This window comes from Electrona antarctica (genome assembly GCF_951216825.1).
Source record: "Electrona antarctica genome assembly, chromosome: 10".
Taxonomy (NCBI): Eukaryota; Metazoa; Chordata; class Actinopteri; order Myctophiformes; family Myctophidae; genus Electrona; species Electrona antarctica.
The window spans coordinates 15,561,514-15,581,554 of NC_136791.1; the positions used below are offsets into that span (position 1 = coordinate 15,561,514).

The 20,041-nt window shown below is 43.4% G+C and overlaps 1 protein-coding gene across 2 annotated transcripts; it reads right to left on the bottom strand.

Moving 5' to 3' along the window:
* slc22a15 (solute carrier family 22 member 15) lies at positions 1-18,945 on the bottom strand. Of its 2 annotated transcripts, XR_013791031.1 has the most exons (14): positions 18,765-18,945; positions 17,391-17,540; positions 16,402-16,534; positions 15,191-15,355; positions 11,254-11,383; positions 10,925-10,985; positions 9,982-10,139; positions 9,734-9,874; positions 7,782-7,867; positions 6,374-6,482; positions 5,761-5,833; positions 4,309-4,464; positions 1,872-2,710; positions 1-1,639 (listed from the first exon to the last, which is right to left on the bottom strand). XR_013791031.1 is itself a non-coding variant. In XM_079513119.1 (13 exons), exons 1-13 carry the CDS (start codon positions 18,846-18,848, stop codon positions 2,657-2,659), a joined length of 1,500 nt encoding a protein of 499 aa, XP_079369245.1. In that variant the 5' UTR covers positions 18,849-18,945; the 3' UTR covers positions 1-2,656. The 2 variants fall into 2 exon arrangements, 1 of the variants encoding a protein (XP_079369245.1); XM_079513119.1 differs by having other exon boundaries at positions 1-2,710.
* Between the last annotated feature and the right edge of the window lie 1,096 nt (positions 18,946-20,041).

Genomic DNA, 20,041 nt, shown 5'->3' on the forward strand with positions numbered 1-20,041 from the left:
CATTGGGCAACAACACATTTATTGCAACTTGCCACATATCCATATTTTGACACTTTATTCATTGTATAAAACAAACCTTTGAACAACTTACGAATGGTCTGTGTACACAATAACACAATACACTGGAGTTATTTTGTAGAAAGTCAAACAGCAATAATTAACAACTGACCTGAGACCTGTGTTTTAACTGCTTCACCACCAAGCATATGGCCGGTACAGAAAGCTCATTGTTTGGTGGTATTGGTCATATTTTGTTACACATGGTAAAATATTCAGTAGCCGCTTTTCCACCGGTGTTGAACAGGCTCCGTTCTTTTTCCCCACATCTAATTGAAACAGTTCAGTGTTTCCACTGGAAATAAATTGATCAGATTCAGAACTCTAAAAGTTGATTCTGGACTGGAACCAAGATAATACCTTTTCTTGCCCTGAACTGGGGACCAAAGTGGGCGTGTCACTATCCTACAAGTTAGAAGCTGCAGGTGCGATATAAACAACGGCAAAAGCAAGCAAAAAATCGTTTTAAAAAAACGTAAAGGAGAACTGTAACTGTCTGTCATTGACGATTGAATTTCCCCTGAAAAATCAATGGAATCAAACATGGGACAACTGGAGACTCCTGCTCCACAGGCAGGCTCTCTAACCACTCAGCTATGCCACATACACCCAATTACAATGGTTTTGCTTAAATCTGATGGAAACGCAAGCCGGTTCGCGGGCGGTCCCGTGAGGGTTCCAAAACTCTAGAACGGAACCAGTTCTAGAACCAAAGTTATTTTGGTGGAGAAGGGACCAGTGTTCATTTAAGAGTGTACACTATGAGTTACAAAAGGACACAATTTACTGTGTAACATCCTTGACATATTTTACTGTGTAACATCCAAGTAACCTCAAGTAACTGCCGACACCAACAGAATGTATTGAATGCCTGTCAAACATGGAACAATCCATCAAGTAACTTAGTATGGTAGAGACAGTTTTCATGTGATGTCAGTGAGCTACACACGATATAGCATTTGCACACACGCACGCACAGTCGCACACACACACACACACACACACACACGCACGCACGCAATGGGACGGTCAAAAGTTGGTTCAGAACTGAAAAGAACAACATTTTTTTCTTTCTTTCCCTGAATTGGGAACCAAAGTGGGCATGTCCCTATTCTAAAGGTTGGAAGATGGCACAGATGTGATATAAACAATGGCAAAAGCAAGCAACAAATCATCATTAAAAAAAAAAAGGCAAAGGGAAAAGGCACCTGGCGTCTGCCATTGTCGATTAAATTTCCCCTGTGAAATATTGGACAGTTTGACTCAGTTAGGTCATATTCAACACATTGCTGGCCAGGCCTGAAATCGAACCTGGGTCAACTCGGGACTCCTGCTCCACAGGCGGGCGTCTAAAACTGGTGCTTAAAACTGGTGGAAACGCAAGCCGGTTCGCGGACAGTCAGGTGACGGTCATGGTTCCAAGAATCTAGAATGGAACCAGTTCTCGAATCAATTTTCTTTTGGTAGAAAAGGGGCCATAATAAATGTAATGTACGCGTTTAACCACTTAAACCACAGCATCCGTTCCGGTTCCAGCACATATTGGAACCGTTTTCTGAACCGGTTTATAACACTATCAGAGCTGGTATGTGGACTTCACATCTGACATACATTACAATACTGGTGGTTCTCCAATGTTTTAATTTGAAGGACCACCATAACTCTGAGAGTTTACAAACGGAACCAAATGGACCATGCTGGTATTGTAAATACTGGCTGTGAGCTTGTCGTTCGCTAGTTTTGAATAGCCAACGAATTAATGGATAAATTGATTAAAATGATTGTGATGCTGTATTAAGCCCCCCCCCAAGGACCCCTGATGTAGTCAATGGTTGCATTTCTAATTTTCTACAGTATAGTGCCTATATCCAAAGCACTTCAAAATGTGCGTTACATTCACCCATTCTCCCACATACGCACACTCACACACACGCACACACACACATGGCGGAGGAAAGAAACTAAAAGGACACTTTCGACACAAAGGCAGGAGGTGCCGGGGTTTCAAACCGGGAACCTTCTGGGTTTTGGTTCCCAATCTGCCCCATGTGGTCACTATGACGTGAGTCTGACTCACCAATGTTACTATTTAACCTATTTTTGTTTTGTTTTTCTCCTGCAAAAAGACAGAAGCACAAATAAATCACGTTTGTTTGTTCAACCACACAAAACATTAACGGAGGAATGTCTGTAGTACCAGGAACTTCCAGGAATTGGTCACTTTGGCACCTTCGCCATCAGGAATGTCAAGGTGTTCAAGGAAATCCTCCTCATAAAAGGCACTGTAAGCACTCTCATTGGTGGCATGACGACGGAATCTTCGCATGTAAAAAAGGTCAGAGTTCACTGAAGGTTCAAAGAATGAGGCGTTGATCCCACGGCAAAATGAAAGCCTAGAGAGAGACGGACGTTTTGAGGCAGATTGTTTTGTTGGCGGTGGGTCCTTTGTACAGAGAATGGTTGGAGGGGTGACAGTCTCTGTCTGTCTCTGTGTGTGTATGTCCTCCTATCCCAATACATGCCTGTCTGTCTGTGTCTATGTACTTCTGTCCCGTCACATGGACTTTACTGTATCTGTCCTACCATGTTTAGGACGATGTCACTGGTCTTGTTTCTGGTTTGATTCCTGCTCCTCCTCTTCGTACAAGAGAACCTGTAGACAAAAACAAACAAGAAACAACAACAGGTTAAATGAGGTGAATTTCTCTGAGAGAAGCATTGGAGAATCAAACTTTCTATGCCCATGGTCTGCTCTGGGAAAATAAGTGAGGTGACGTTACCAAAGATGTTGGAAGTAGAAAGATTAGGCCAATCCCATGTGTAGCCACTAGGGGCAAAATAATAATAATAATAATAAGAAGACTAAGGTCGTATTAAGTAGATTTTCTGTTGATGTGTACCTCCATTTTAGTGTCCACATGTTCTGAATATTGTGTGGCTTGTGGTGAATGGCGATCGGGTCCAACATTAAGTTCAGTGACCATGGGGCCGCTACAGAATGGTTCAGAAGCTCTGTTCACGTTTACATCCACCAACGTCGCGCACATACGGGAAGTAAAGCGGAGATGGCATGTCTTTCTTTTGCTTTGTTTTGTCTTGGTTGTTACCTGTCTCTCTAAGGTCCTGCTGTAGGCAGGGTGGAGGTTGTTACCTGTCTCTCTAAGGTCCTGCTGTAGGCAGGGTGGAGGTTGTTAGTTAACTGTCTCTCTAAGGTCCTGCTGTAGGCAGGGTGGAGGTTGTTACCTGTCTCTCTATGGTCCTGCTGTAGGCAGGGTGGAGGTTGTTAGTTAACTGTCTCTCTAAGGTCCTGCTGTAGGCAGGGTGGAGGTTGTTACCTGTCTCTCTAAGGTCCTGCTGTAGGCAGGGTGGAGGTTGTTAGTTAACTGTCTCTCTAAGGTCCTGCTATAGGCAGGGTGGAGGTTGTTAGTTAACTGTCTCTCTAAGGTCCTGCTGTAGTCAGGGTGGAGGTTGTTAACTGTCTCTCTAAGGTCCTGCTGTAGGCAGGGTGGAGGTTGTTAACTGTCTCTCTAAGGTCTTGCTGTAGGCAGGGTGGAGGTTGTTAACTGTCTCTCTAAGGTCCTGCTGTAGGCAGGGTGGAGATTGTTAGTTACCTGTCTCTCTAAGGTCCTGCTGTAGGCAGGGTGGAGGTTGTTACCCGTCTCTCTAAGGTCCTGCTGTAGGCAGGGTGGAGGTTGTTAACTGTCTCTCTAAGGTCCTGCTGTAGGCAGGGTGGAGGTTGTTACCTGTCTCTCTAAGGTCCTGCTGTAGGCAGGGTGGAGGTTGTTAGTTAACTGTCTCTCTAAGGTCCTGCTGTAGGCAGGGTGGAGGTTGTTAGTTAACTGTCTCTCTAAGGTCCTGCTGTAGGCAGGGTGGAGGTTGTTAGTTAACTGTCTCTCTAAGGTCCTGCTGTAGGCAGGGTGGAGGTTGTTAGTTAACTGTCTCTCTAAGGTCCTGCTGTAGGCAGGGTGGAGGTTGTTAACGGTCTCTCTAAGGTCCTGCTGTAGGCAGGGTGGAGGTTGTTACCTGTCTCTCTAAGGTCCTGCTGTAGGCAGGGTGGAGGTTGTTAACGGTCTCTCTAAGGTCCTGCTGTAGGCAGGGTGGAGGTTGTTACCTGTCTCTCTAAGGTCCTGCTGTAGGCAGGGTGGAGATTGTTAGTTACCTGTCTCTCTAAGGTCCTGCTGTAGGCAGGGTGGAGGTTGTTACCCGTCTCTCTAAGGTCCTGCTGTAGGCAGGGTGGAGGTTGTTAGTTACCTGTCTCTCTAAGGTCCTGCTGTGGTCAGGGTAGAGGTCGTCCAGGGTCTCAGCAGCAGGTTTGTTGAGGGTCTCAGGGAGAAGCAGACCCAGACAGCCGGCAGACAGACCGCTCAGACAGAACACTGTGAACGGCAAGGAGCTGTGCACAGCGCGCTGGGGACGCACACGCACACAGGTTAGTACTATACTTGTGAGCACGTCAATCTTTTACAATAGCAAGTTCAGGAATGCCATGTTTGCAATTTTATTGCCATTTTTTTAACGAGAGCCTAAAGCCGGAAAAGAGAAGATCTACAAGCCCACCTGCCTGGTAGTTCCAACCTCAGCATCCTTCTATCCATATACTCACTATCCCTGCTCTGTCCAAACCATCTCAGTCTACCTTCTCTGGCTTTATCTCCGAACATGCGCTGTCCCTCTATTGTACTTGTTCTTGATCCTATCCATCTCTGATACTCCCAGAAAGAACCTCAAAATGTTAGTCTTTGCTACCTCCAGCTCTGCTTCCTGTCTTTTCCTCAGTGTCTCTAAACCATACAACATAGCAGTCTGTCTCTAATCCATACAACATAGCAGTCTGTCTCTAATCAATACAACATAGCAGTCTGTCTCTAATCCATACAACATAGCTGTCTGTCTCTAATCAATACAACATAGCAGTCTGTCTCTAAACCATACAACATAGCAGTCTGTCTCTAAACCATACAACATAGCTGTCTGTCTCTAAACCATACAACATAGCTGTCTGTCTCTAATCAATACAACATAGCAGTCTGTCTCTAATCCATACAACATAGCTGTCTGTCTCTAATCAATACAACATAGCAGTCTGTCTCTAATCCATACAACATAGCAGTCTGTCTCTAATCCATACATCATAGCTGTCTGTCTCTAATCAATACAACATAGCAGTCTGTCTCTAATCAATACAACATAGCAGTACGTCTCTAAACCATACAACATAGCTGTCTGTCTCTAATCCATACAACATAGCAGTCTGTCTCTAATCAATACAACCTAGCTGGTCTCACCATCATCTTGTACATCTTCCCTTTCATTATTGCTGATTCTTTCCTATCACACATCACACCCGACATTTTTCTCCACCCCTTCCAACCTGCTAGCACTTGTTTCTTCAACTCATTTCCAAAAGACACAAGAATGCTCGCCCCAAAGTACACTCTATCCGGAGACTGAAACGGTCGCCACTCGCCACCAGATATTAATTTACTGCCAGAATTGTCTCAGTCTGTAGTCCCTTCCTTGCTGAGGTCTTTTCAGCCGGATAGCTTATTTTGAAGACGACCTATGAACCGGAAGCAGAATTGGCTAGGCCAATTTTAGCCACAATCTCCACAAAGTAACCCGAAACGTTAATATTGTAACCACGAGGCGTTCCTCCGTGTGTGTGTTCCCACACACATACTGCACACACACACACACACTTACCATGGAGGGCACAAAGGGAGCCAAAATTCCTCCAACCCTACATGACATGGAACACACTCCAAGCGCAGCGTTCCTGAAAGAGACACACACGCACGCAGGCACACGCGCGCACACACACACACACACACACACACACACACACACACACACACACACACACACACACACACACACACACACACACACACACACACACACACACACACACACACACACACACACACACACACACACACACACACACACACACACACACACACACAGTTAATTGCAATTTATTTGTGTGACAATTAATCATCAGTTTAAATGTGTAATCGTGACAGCCTTAAGGCTGGTTTTATGTTGAATGCATTTTACAAACAGGTATTTCAATGTATTTTGCAATGCATTTGTGATTCTATTAAACCATGGCATTATCATGCACAAAAACTTTAAATGTATAAAGTAGCAGATCCAAAAGTGTTGCTTTGTGAGCTTGCATATCTGCTACTTTTGATGCTTTTGTGTGACGCTGTAGTAGTGGGCGCTCATTTACGAAAAAACACAAAAAGTTAAAATATGTAGATAAGAGTTTTCTGCCTGACAGCATCAAAAACGACTAATAATGACATACCTGATGACGGTAGGGTACAGTTCAGATGTGTAAATGTACACAATGTTAAACGCTGCACTGACCAAGAGTTTCCCTAGCAACGCTAATGATGTCGGACTCAGCAATACACCTATACAAAAACACAAGAACACACTCAGTAACACACCTACACGACACACACACAAGAACACACTCAGTAACACACCTACACGACACACACACAAGAACACACACACACCTACGTGACACACCTACGTACACGACACACACACAAGAACACACCTACATGACACACCTACGTACACGACACACACACAAGAACACACGTACATGACACACCTACGTACATGACACACACACACACACACACACACACACACACACACACACACACACACACACACACACACACACACACACACACACACACACACACACACACACACACACTTTTTTTTAACTACATGAGAATACATTTTGTATTGAATGGTAGAATTATTAAAATGCATGCATTGTATGCAATTAAATAGTAAGCAGATTCAAAAACGTGTCAGAACAACTGCTGTAAGTGATATTTTAAATACATTTTAAATATAAATATTTTCCTTTAGATACTATCGATTAATAGTAATAATTAATGAATGCCATTGAAAGGGTATCAAAGTATCAACACCCTGGCAACCCTTACAGAACAAATTGAAAATCACATCACAATATATAACAGAAATATTTACACGGAAAGACAGACAGTAGGAGAGCTGAGAGGGAGACAGTATAGGAGAGACAGACAGAACATGTGAGAGACAGTGTAGGAGAGGGAGACATGGGGAAGGCTGAGAGGGAGACAGTGTAGGCGAGGGAGACAGTGGGAAGGCTGAGAGGGAGACAGTGTAGGAGAGGGAGACATTGGGAAGGCTGAGAGGAAGACAGTGTAGGAGAGGGAGACAGTGGGAAGGCTGAGAGGAAGACAGTGTAGGAGAGACAAATAGTAAGACAGCTGAGAGGGAGACAGTATAGGAGAGACAGACAGAACATGTGAGAGACAGTGTAGGAGAGGGAGACATTGGGAAGGCTGAGAGGGAGACAGTGTAGGAGAGGGAGACATTGGGAAGGCTGAGAGGGAGACAGTGTAGGAGAGGGAGACAGTGGGAAGGCTGAGAGGAAGACAGTGTAGGAGAGGGAGACATGGGGAAGGCTGAGAGGGAGACAGTGTAGGAGAGACAAATAGTAAGACAGCTGAGAGGGACACAGTGTAGGACAGACAGACAGACAGACAGACAGACAGACAGACAGACAGACAGACAGACAGACAGACAGACAGACAGACAGACAGACAGACAGACAGACAGACAGACAGACAGACAGACAGACAGACAGACAGACAGACAGACAGACAGACAGACAGACAGACAGACAGACAGACAGGTACCTGAGTTATCAGGTATGATGACGTTGCAGAAACAAGCTAAACCTGCCAGACACAGGAAGCTGGTCATGGTCTTCCTCCTTCCTGCCCTGCAGAGACATGACACACAGCTGTGACTGCAGAGGTTGTAACTGTAACTGTAAGCCATATGTCTTTGCTAAAAATAAGTGTTAAAAAGCTCTGTATTCTGATTCTAATTTATAAGGAAGGAAGGAAGAAAGGAAGAAAAGGAAGGAAGAAAACGATTGGGTGAACAATGTAATGTCGATTGACTTAGAGGGGACAAGACCCAGTGGCCGGCCTATAAGAAGAGTTGGCAAACGACCGTGTTGGCTGACATGAAAGCGCTCGGCATCGATCACGAGGTGGCCATGGACCGTTCCCGGTGGAAGAAAGCCATATCGAGAGTCAAGTCCAACCCAGCCGTGCCTGGAATGTGGACTTTAAACCGATGATGATTATACAGAGCAGTGTTTCCCAAACTCTGCGGGCGGCTCAGGAGGTAGAACGTCCGCTTCGGAACCGGAAGGTTCCCAGTTCGATCCCGGGCTCCCCTAGAGTTGGTGTCAAATTGTCCTTGAGCAAGACGCTGAACGCCTAATTGCTCCCAATGTGCAGGTTGGTACCAGCCTTGCATGGTTTCCTCCACCATCGGTGTATGAATGTGTGTGTGAATGGGTGAATGTAATGCACAATCTATGTACTGTAAAGTGCTTTGGATTAAGCACTATATAAATGCACCATTTACCATTTTACACTGGGTCGGGAGACTCGGGACACATTTTTATGGGTTGTGTCCCTTGAGTAAATATCCCTTTTCCCCCATACATTATCATCATTATTTTTAAAATATATTTTTTTCCTCTTGATTCAAAAGAACAATAATATTGCTATAGAGCAGGGGTGTCCAAAAGGTAGATCACAATCTACCAGTAGATCACAAAGGCTGTGCAGGTAGATCACATGACATGCCCCTAAAGAGTATTTCATTTCAATATATTGAAGAAAAAAAACATAAAAAATAAAACATTTCTCCCCCTCTATTTCCCATTCCAAGTGCAGTCAAAAAGTGTGGGCACCCCTGGATAGGGTGTGTAGGATGGGTGACAAATTCCAAATGTACCTTGTCAATGAATTTAGCTTTCTCTCTCCATTGTCATAAACTATAGTAAAACCAAACCAAAACAGGGCGGCGGTGGCTCAGGGGGTAGAGTGGCTGGATGGTAACGGCAAGGTTGCTAGTTCGAACCCGGGCTCCCCCAGAGTTGGTGTCGAAGTGTCCTTGCACTATATATTTCTAAAACTATGAAACATTTCAAAGATTTCTTTTCAGGCAAACATGTCCACCGTAAGATGAACCTAAATAAGTTTGAATGGGGTTTCTAGGTGTAAGTATGTAGGACAAGTAGCATGCCAAAGTTTGTGCTATTGCCATTGAGAATACATTGGGCGTTTAAGTTAAATATGGGGGGGACATATTTTGACAGCAGTCATGCAGTCAGCAGTCTGCTGTCATAATTTCCCCCAGGTACATTATATATTTAAACTATTTTCAGCAATGGTACTTATATCGTCTCGGGACTCAGTGGAAAACTCATGTCAAAAACTGTTACTTTTCAGGAAAATAATTGAAAAATAGCAAAAGTAGCAGATTGACAAGATCAAAATGTGTCGCTTTGTGCTGCTTTTTGACCTTGTGGATCTGCTATTTTTGTAGGATTGATTCTTGATCTTTATTGATCATGAAATAAATAGTGTACATGTAACATACATCTGAGCCACAATAATCAAAAGGATAACAGCTTGTTTCCAATGCGGTCCTAAGTATGCTGCAGTATGATCAAGTAGGGAGTTAATTTACGGGAAAAAAACACACAAAGTTAACATGTGTAGATAAAGAGTTTTCTGCCAGACAGCAACGATGTGTTTGTAATCCAAGAGTGTGTGCCACTAACCAGTGTTTGTTCATGAAGTAGATGCACATTGGGTACGCAGGCAGCTCCACCAGGCCATACATGGCAACGTTGACATAACGACTTCCTGACGTCTGACTGGCGCCCAGGGTTAAGCCATAGTACACCAGGCTGCACGCATACCTAACACACAGATGAATTGAATATGAAGGACCCCAAAGGAAAGAAAAGAAGGAAAGACCTTCTTTTCTTTTTTCATCTTGGATAGAGCCGATTGCTGAAGTACTCACCACACATACATGAGGACCACGGTCCTCCAGCGCAGCACAGGGTGCATGGCCAGCTGCAGAACCCCGTTACCACGGTGACCGGGCTTGGAGACCCCCACCCGCTTCAGTGTGAGGTTGGTGACGGTGACGCCGTTCCTCTTCGCCATGTAGCTCAGAACCTAACAGCACCACCACAGAAGAAGATATGTAACCTCACGTCACCAGACTTTCCACCTCGGAGGAAAGCCTGGTCTCCGCCTCTCCGGTCTGTGTTCCTAATTCTAGCGTGGACTAGACCGGATGATAATAACTAAAAAACAAACAAACCAAAAAAACTCTTATTCCGGCAAGGTGGTTCAGTTTATTTCGGCGACACTTTGTTTTGGTCCCCCCTGTTTGTTTTTAGTGTTGCCATTCACCTGCCATACGAGTTGGAATAAAAGACAATGTCATGTCGTTTGCAGTCGGGTAGTCTCGCGTAGCCAGACAACTATTCCAGAATCTCCGAATGCTATATAGAGTCTGGAACTACATCTCCTGAAATCCGAGTAAGGAAGCTGCCATTTCCATTCACGAAAATATATTTTAGAGCTTATTTTTGTATTTCCTTTTCTGCTAAGCAATAAGCTGTATATGCTTAGATGATTTCTATTTATATTAGGATATAAATTTGCGCGACTGTAAAGACGAAACAGAAGTGGGGAGGAGTGTCCACTTCCGCTTTATATTTTACTCATGACAGCTCTTCCGTTGCACCAGTCGACTGTATGATGGAAGCATTTGGAAATTGCGAGAGCCAACATTTTAAATTTGAATCTTGTAAAGTAACCGTTTTGGACATAATGAGGTTTCCACCCGAGAGAGGCGATGTAATTATGTTTTTATAAGTCATTTGTTATATACTAAGACAATATATCTCATCTTCATTCATAGTAGTAATAGTATATGCAGAGCAGAGTGTCACCTCTTCAGCCTTCTCTGTGTGACCCTGAGAATACAACCACCTGGGAGACTCTGGAAGATTACTGGAAGAAAGAGAAAAGGAGAGGAGAGTGAAGGAGAGTGCACACACACACGCACACGCACACGCACACGCACACACACACGCACACACACACACACACACACACACACACACACACACACACACACACACACACACACACACACACACACACACACACACACACTTTTATTTATTTTTTCTTCCCCACATTCATGCGTGCAGTGCACACATGCACATCACAAAATGTACAAAAAATATTTTTTGTATGTGTGCTCTCTAGTACTCACACACACAGCAGGAAGAAGAGCAGTCCCATCGAGTTTGATGCTGACGCCAGGTCTCTCCACGCTCTGATGTAATAACCCAGCAGTGCAAACAGAGCGATGCCCACCGCGAACACCATGTTGGTCAGGGTACCTGAAAGATAGTATGACTCTGCTGAAATGTAAATGGTGCACTTATATAGCGCCTTTATCCAAGGCGCTTTACATAGATAGTGCAGTGCATTACATTCACACACACATTCATACACCGATGGAGGAGGAAACCATGCACATCAGGAGCAATTAGGGGTTCAGAGTCTTGCTCTAGGACACTTCGACACTAACTCTGGGCGAGCCACGGGTTTGAACATCCGGCCACTCTACCTCTGAGCCACTGCCGCCCTGAAGTAACCCAAAACCATCACTCCAAACAGAGCAATGGCCACTGCAAACACTAGGGGTGGGGGCCGGGGCGATTCACCTACCTCCCGATTCGATAAGATGTCGATACCTAGGGTGCCAAAAATCACGATATTTCAGTGAATAGATTTTTTTGGCCACCCTTGGCAAACACCATATTGTACCTGAAACATGATACTCTGATGTAATAGAGCGTTGCAGTCCCGACCCCTTTCATGACAACGCCAGGCCCAGGAAATTATTCCCAATGCATTTTTCCCATAGACATTTCAAAAGGTATTTATTTAAAGGACCTATAACATAAAATTCAACTTTTTCCATTTATTTTGTGTTTTTGGGGCTCCCATATGTGTTTTCTATCCCCACAAATAACCAATTTTGAACAATCAGGCTTTCAAATCATAGAGGTGCTTTAATGGAAATTGCTCTCAGGAACAGCTCGACTGATTTTGTCCTCATCGTGATGTCATCAATGTCACCCTACTTTGTAGAATTCCTCCTCTTCTTCAGTCTTCAGTTCCAAATTTGCATTTCCACTTTGTTTACAATGTCCACCATTGTTGATTTTCCAAGCTGGCATGGAATGGAAACAAGCCTGGTTTTATCTAGCATCAGTATTATAATGACTAAAATATTAAATAATCTGCATATCAGCACCCCCACCACCTCAGGACATTGTGGTACTGCAGCTAAAACTGCTTTCAAAGTCCATAAAGAAACTAGAAAAAGTGCCCTTCTGGGCACAGGTCTCCACCAGGAGGATAGGACTGTGTGAGATGTTTGGTAATATAAAGTAATATAAACATGTTTTTTTGTTTGTTAGTTTTTTGCAACAATTTTCTTCATTTTGTTGAGGAAATGCAGAGTGCCTGGTGGCACTATAATAGGCCAATGTGAAAAGGGTGCCATTTCTTCATACGCCTTTAATGGCAATTGGATGATTTGAGGCATTTTGTTCCAAAAATGTGTTTTGCAAAAATGAACCTGTTGGTGGCGCTATAACAGGCCAATGTGAAAAGGGTTCCTCAGCCTAGTAAGAAAATGTGTGAAAGATTTCACGTAAATTGCATGCTGCGTTCATGATTTGAGGCTTTTGTTCAAAACGGGGCAATCTTGCAAACTGTGAAAGCCAATTATAGCCAATTAGGATGGAATATGAAATATCGGACAGATCCGACTTGAGCACATGACCATAGAGATACTGTGTAACGATTTGTGAGATGTTTGGACAGAATCTGGAGGAGTAATATCCAAAAATGTGTTTTACAAAAGTCGGCCTCCTGGTGGCGCTATAAAAGGCAGATGCGGAAAATGCAGGTCAAAGGTTTGTCCTTGGCCTCTAGGGAGTGTGCATGCAACGTTTCACGCAGATCGGTGCAGTTTTAGGTAAAACATGTGAAAAGCTGCCTCATGGTGGCGCTATAACAGGCCGTTCTGGAAAATGTGGGGCAGAGGTTCATCATTGGCATCCAGGGAGTGTGTGTGCAAAGTTTGGCATCGACCGGGTTAACGGTGCCGGAGATTAGCTGTACACAGACGGACGGAAGGAAGGACGGACACACACACACGGACGGACGGACACACACACGGACGGAGTGCAAAACATACTCTCTCCCCATGCCTTCGGCCTGGTGGAGACAATGACAAGGACTGGTTATATCAGAGTGGTGATTGAGGCTCAGCCTCAAACCATTAGAAATAAGTTTGAGGGACATAGACAATATGATATTAAATATTAAAAGCAGTTTTAAAATGCATGTTATTTGCGCTTTAAAGACGGTTACGCCGCAGACAAAGCCAACTCGAGTTGTGACAAATCATGACAACAAACACAATATTTTGGACCAAACAAATAATTACAAAGAAGATAAACAACAAAAAAAGTGTTGTAACCTGCCGTTTTTTTCATCTTTCTAATTATTTGTTCGGCCCAAAGAATTGTGTTTGTTGTCATAATTTGTCACAACTCGAGTTGGCTTTGTACGAGGTTTAAAAGGTCTTTAAATAAATACTTTTTGAAAAGTCTATGAGGAAAATAAACGGGGAATCATTTCCTGGGCCCTGGCCCTCCAAACAGAGCGATGCCCACTGCAAACACCATGTATTATCATTTATGTATTTAAAACTGCAATCCGGGACTTATATTAGACAATAAAACTTTATTTGAACCGATTCTGTATGGTTGAGTATTGAGTACAATATATCGAGCGGGAACCAATATCTCCACATTTTGGTAAATGAATGCCCTACTTGATCATACTACAGCGTCAGTGTAAGTATCAAAAGGAACCGAAACTTTGCTTGTCAAGACGTTGCCCAATACTGCCCTCCAGTGGATGAAATGGTTGAACCTTTCCCAGATGACCTGAGAGACCTGAATGTTTCATCATTATCGTACAAGATCAGAAATGTATTTTGGCCCTAAACCATTCAAAGCTTTATAGACAGTAGTAATGTTTTAAATCAATTCTTCGGCAAACAAAGAGTCTGGTATTAGTAAGGAGTCGAGCAGCAGCGTTCTGAATCGTCTGCAGTGCATTATAGTGTCCAAGGCATGGGTCTTTTCTTCACAAACACAAGAACTTTCTGTTGCCTGTTTTAACTGCCAAATTGGTAAATCTGGCCGTACTTTGAGGTTACAATGAAAAGACACATTTGCATACTAATTCACACCTATTTTGTTTGTTTGTTTGTTTGTTTACGGACTTACGGACGGACGGACGGACGGACAGACAGACGAAACGCATTATGTTATCAACATGGACTCGAGGCAAACTCGTTTCACATTTTTACCTTCGAGGACATCACGGCCCAGATTTGCCCTTTTATGATTTAGATATGAACTTCTGAACATAATACTACAGTGCATATGGGCCTTTGCAATGCACAAATAACTAAAGTCAATATTCAACATGTAGAGGGATAATCTATGTACATACACATAATGCGTGTCTGTCTGTCAACATTGTACAGGTGAAACAGGTCTAATCTCACGTATACGTATGTAGACTCTGTCTGTCTGTCCTATTCAAAAGCATCAAAAGTAGCAGATCTACAAGCTCAAAACGTGTCGCTTCATGCCGCGTTTTGTGGATCTGCTACTTTTGACTTTACTGGCGTTCATTTACGAAAAGTTTGATTATTACCGGTATACAATATTCTACATTATTATACGTTAGAATCTATCTATAAATGCACCATGTCTCTGTACGTCTGTACGTACATGTGTACGGCTGTAATGCATGTAACTCGAGAACCGTTCGCCCCACTGACTTCAAATTCGACACACGCGTTCCACACCCCCACAGGGAGTGCACTGCCCGGTGTCGAGTGGGTCGGACCCATGGTTGTTCTGGACAGGGCCCCTGCCTCGAATAAAGCTAGACTAAAACTTCAGATGGCAAAAGTATGATAAAAACTAAATTACATTTTAATCAAAGGACTATGACTAACTAAATCTAAATTTGGTGTCAAAATCAACACTGCTTGCCGACTTTATATATATTTTTAAATAGGAAGGCTCACATTAGCTGTCCCTTACCCGTCATGGCCCAGTAGGCCTTGCCCACGTACTCCTGCGTGAGCACGAAGCTCACCAAGCCGATGCCGCCATTCATCAGACCCACCAGCAGGCGGGACGCAGCGAACACCTCATAGTTGGGCGCCAGCGCCGTGGCATAGCCAAACAACACCTCGAAAAACAGACCTGGTAGAGAGAGAGAGAGACGGAGAGAGAAAGAGAGAGAGACAGAGAGGGGAAGAGAGAGAAACAGACACAGAGAGAGAGAGAGAGAGAGAGAGAGAGAGAGAGAGAAGGGGGGTAATCCTTTAGTCTCCACTCCTTTGGTGTATGTTCTCTCACTGTACAATTTACACATATGTGCAGTTTATCAACCGGAATTTAACAATTTTAGCCCATTAAAACCTGTGGTTGATTCTTAAGAATGACTTCTAAAGCAGCTTTCTGGAAAATGTATGTACTTTTTCATGTCCCCCAAAATTATATGCATTCGGTCACAGACCCCCATCTCAAAATATTTTGTTCCAGGGAACCCAGAAGCAAAGATGAGTTAAAAATATTGTTACTATACTACACACAGCCAACCAGAGGAAATCACAGATTGAAGATTTAACCTTCACTTTTGACATTTTTGAGACCATTTATGTTTATGCTTCTTAACACACAGCACACGATAAGCGTATTAATACGTTCTTAATTAGCCATGCGTCCGATGCTAGACCCGTATTAATACGTTTCAAGCACTTTTTTATTGATTACTTTCAATCGCCTTTCTACACACCCGGACAATAGATCAAGCAAAACGCATGACGTCAGAAGTTACTCTAGAAACATACAATAAACTAACAATAACAATAGTCTGGGCCTGGGCCATGGCTCAATGGTCCAGGCACCTTGGCTGGTAATCCAGTCTGGCAGTATGCCGCGGGTTCGACTCCCGACAGCCTTTACTGCATGTCTTCCCCCCCATTTCCTGTCAGCCTACTGTCTGTCCCTCCATAAAAAAATATAAAATAAAGGCGAAAGCCACAAAAAAAAACAGTAGTCTGGTTGCCCTGTGGCCAACCACACAAACAAATGTTAAACAATACAAGAAGTCTACACAATTAGACAATGTAGAAGAATTGTTATTTGAAAACCACTTCTCTACACCGAATGCTCAAAAGCTCATAACGAGTCATGATCGTGTTGCAAGATCAACTATCTATTGTTATGTTACTGGTAAATCTAACCTATCAGGAAGACGGGCCTGCGTCCAATCTGGTCGGAGAGAGGTCCAAAGACAACGTTCCCGATCAGAACTCCGGCGAAGAAGAGCGAGCCAGCGAGGCTCACCTTATAGGCCTGATGCTTGACCAGGTACCACTGAGGACACACACACACACACACACACACAAGTAAGTAATCAACTGGGGAAGTTTCATGGTGATAACAATCTAATATAGGTATAGTTTTGCCCACTCAATTCATAATTAACGTTCCAATTTTGGAGCTCTGGCTCATTGGGAACCAACCGGTGGGTCTCAGAGTTACCAACCTGCTATGGTCATTCAGAGCTTCTTTATGCGTTTCTGATAATATTATTGTCCGCTCATTTTGTATGTCTGTGGCAAAAATGGAATTTTGTCAAAAATGTCCACTGCAAGCCAGTGTGGCGATGACCCCTGGTACTGTTTTGACCACACTGAAGGTCTCCTAAATTCACAACAGTGCCACATGACACACACAATCTCGTGTCTGAGATTACACACATGACCTTGTTGCAACATTATTGTTAAGACAAAGAGAAATAGAAGAGATAGCAGACTGCCATTTTAAGTTTCAATAAGAGAAAATGTGTTTTATTGCATTTATTAATAAAGGGACAAAACATATTCATACACCTGTGTGCCTGAAATGTAAGTGATTTTATAATTTGTGAGATTACTTAAGCCTTTGCTGTTATACAGAATAATAAAGAAGAGCTTTTGTAGTAAATTTGGCAGGACATGATCATCCTAATATCTATCTATTTATCTATAAATAAGTCTCTGTCTGTCTGTCTGTTTGTAATGTCTCTGGACCGGACTCCACATTTGGATGCTGTCTCTCTCTCTGTGTGTGTGTGTGTGTGTGTGTGTGTGTGTGTGTGTGTGTGTGTGTGTGTGTGTGTGTGTGTGTGTGTGTGTGTGTGTGTGTGTGTGTGTGTGTGTGTGTGTGCAACTGTGCATGTGTGTGTCACCTCTGTCACAATAGATTTGATATCTTCTGTAAAAGTGATGCTCTGACTCAGATCCTGGTGGCCGCCAAGGCTGTCGTATGATTGGTCGATCCTGTACTCTGGTACTGCTCCCACAAGGACGATCAGCATAGACTGACAGGCCATGTAAACCTAGGCACGCACGCACGCACGCACGCATACACGCACGCACGCACGGACGGACAGCATCAGGAAGAGAGACAGACAAATTGATTATGTAGAAAGAAAAACATTTTAAACCAGGGGTCAAATAGGGCTGTTACGATAATTGCCACGATTTGATTGTGTTTTTGTCGCTGAACATTTTGATGAAGAATTAAATGTCTGTTTAACTTGCAACACCAATCCTTGACAGCCCATAGACCCAAGCATCCAAACAGTAACTCACCAACATTGCAGCTATACGAAAAGCTTGAATTATCCTCTATCTGCAATGTTTTTGTTTAATAGAAATCCACCATAGACACATTCATTTCAATAATGCAACGTCCTAGTCCTGCTGCCTCCTGCATTATGTGTGCAATTTCAAAACAGGTGGTACGCAGGGAATCGTGAGCACTTCCAAACTCTAACACTTAGTAAAATGTTCACCTGAATAGAATGTCAATTTTTATGATTTCATTTTAATATATGACATTTTTTAACATGTGTGCTTATGACGATTATGCAAAAAATTATTGTGATTATCTCAAATAATTGTGCAATGTTGGTCACTGGGAGCTGACCAGTACGACCACAGTCTAATACTGTTGGTCACTGGGAGCTGACCAGTACGAACAGTCTAATAATGTTGTACTGGGAGCTGACCAGTACAACTACAGTCTACATCTGTTGTACTGGGAGCTGACCAGTACAACCACAGTCTACATCTGTTGTACTGGGAGCTCACCAATACAACCACAATCTAGTACTTTTGGTCACTGGGAGCTGACCAGTACAACCACAATCTACAACTGTTTGCCACTGCAGTGCTGACCAGCACAACCACAATCAAATACTGTTGGTTACTGGGAGTTGACCAGTACAACAGTTTCAACAGATCGAATGGCTGCTGTCAGAATGAAAAGCAGAACAGATGATACGTTTTGCAGAAATCCTGACCGTTGACCATTCAAGTGACACGTACTACACACACACACACACACACACAGCGTCGTGTCAAAACTAAGTCCAAAGAGTACATTCTAAGGACTATGAAGGACGGAGCCCCCCCAGCAGACACACAAGCTCACAAACGGGTGAGCTAACTGTGTGTCTGCAGATCTGCTTTTTTGTTTACTTTACTTCCTCCTCTCTGTCTCACCACAACCAACCAACGTGTTATTGTTTTGTGTAGTTTAAATCGCGTTTCCGTACCTGGCACAGAACCAGGACCGCTACGGACCTCTTCTGGAAGGAACCGAACTCTCCGACCACTTGGTAAGCCTCATCTATATCCATAACAAGCAACAGAACCTCCAAGAAGAGCAAGACCAGAGGGTCTCAGGTGGTTCTGCTCTCACTCACTCATCATCACTAAACCTAAAGCGTCACGGCTTGCTCCCACCCAGTGTTGCCAGGTTTCGCTTGAGAAATAAGCAACCCAAACCAGGGTGCGAAGTTCGAACCCTCCTGGATCCTAACCTCGCCTCACCAGGCAGGCTTTCCACCACACCTAGATCCTGATCTGCAGGACACTGGGGCCCCTTGTTCAGTTCTTTTTGGTTCTTAGTCCATGAGCCAGAGCTCCAAAATTGGAACGTTAATTATGAATTGAGTGGGCAAAACCATACCTATATTAGATTATCACCATGACATTTCCCCAATTGAGTACTTACACGAAGACAATGATTTATTGTATTACAAATTTTACATTTTGAAATATGCAAATGAGGCATTATGTAGGAAAATATGCAAAATAATCGAAAATATGAAAAAACTACTACTGTGGAAGGGTTATCATGTATTAATTTACTTGTATTGATCCTATAAACAGTGTAGGCCTACTATAGGTCTAGTTTTTCAAACAAATTTTGGAGCTCTGGCTCATGGACTAATAAAGCGGTTGAGGGACCTTAATGTCCATCCTCTTATTATTAGATGGTACCATTCATTCTTAACTAAACGTACACAAAGGGTCAGTGTGAATGGCACTATGTCAGAGCGCAGAACCCTGAGTACTGGAGCACCTCAGGGCTGCTTTAGCTCACCTATCCTTTTTACTCTGTATACAAATGAGTGTAGAAGTGGCAACCTGAACAATTACATCATTAAATTCTTGGATGATACTGCCATCTTAGCCCTTCTGGATAAGGATAGGGATTTAGCTGACTACTTTTTAGAGGTACAGAACTTTGTAAAGTGGTGTGATGACAACCACCTTATTCTTAACGTTAAGAAGACACAGGAGATGGTGTTTGACCCCAAGAGTATTGGTGATCACAGGCCTGTGGTCATCCATGACTCGACCATCTCACAGGTCTCCTCATATAAATACTTGGGGATCTGTATTGACAATTTGGAATACACATGTTGACAGTCTCTGTAGTAAACTACAGCAAAGACTGCATTTCCTTCAGCGTCTCAGGGTTCATGGTGTTGACCAAAGATTTATGTTAGTGTTCGAGCAGTCTTGGAAAGCCTGGTCAGGTTTG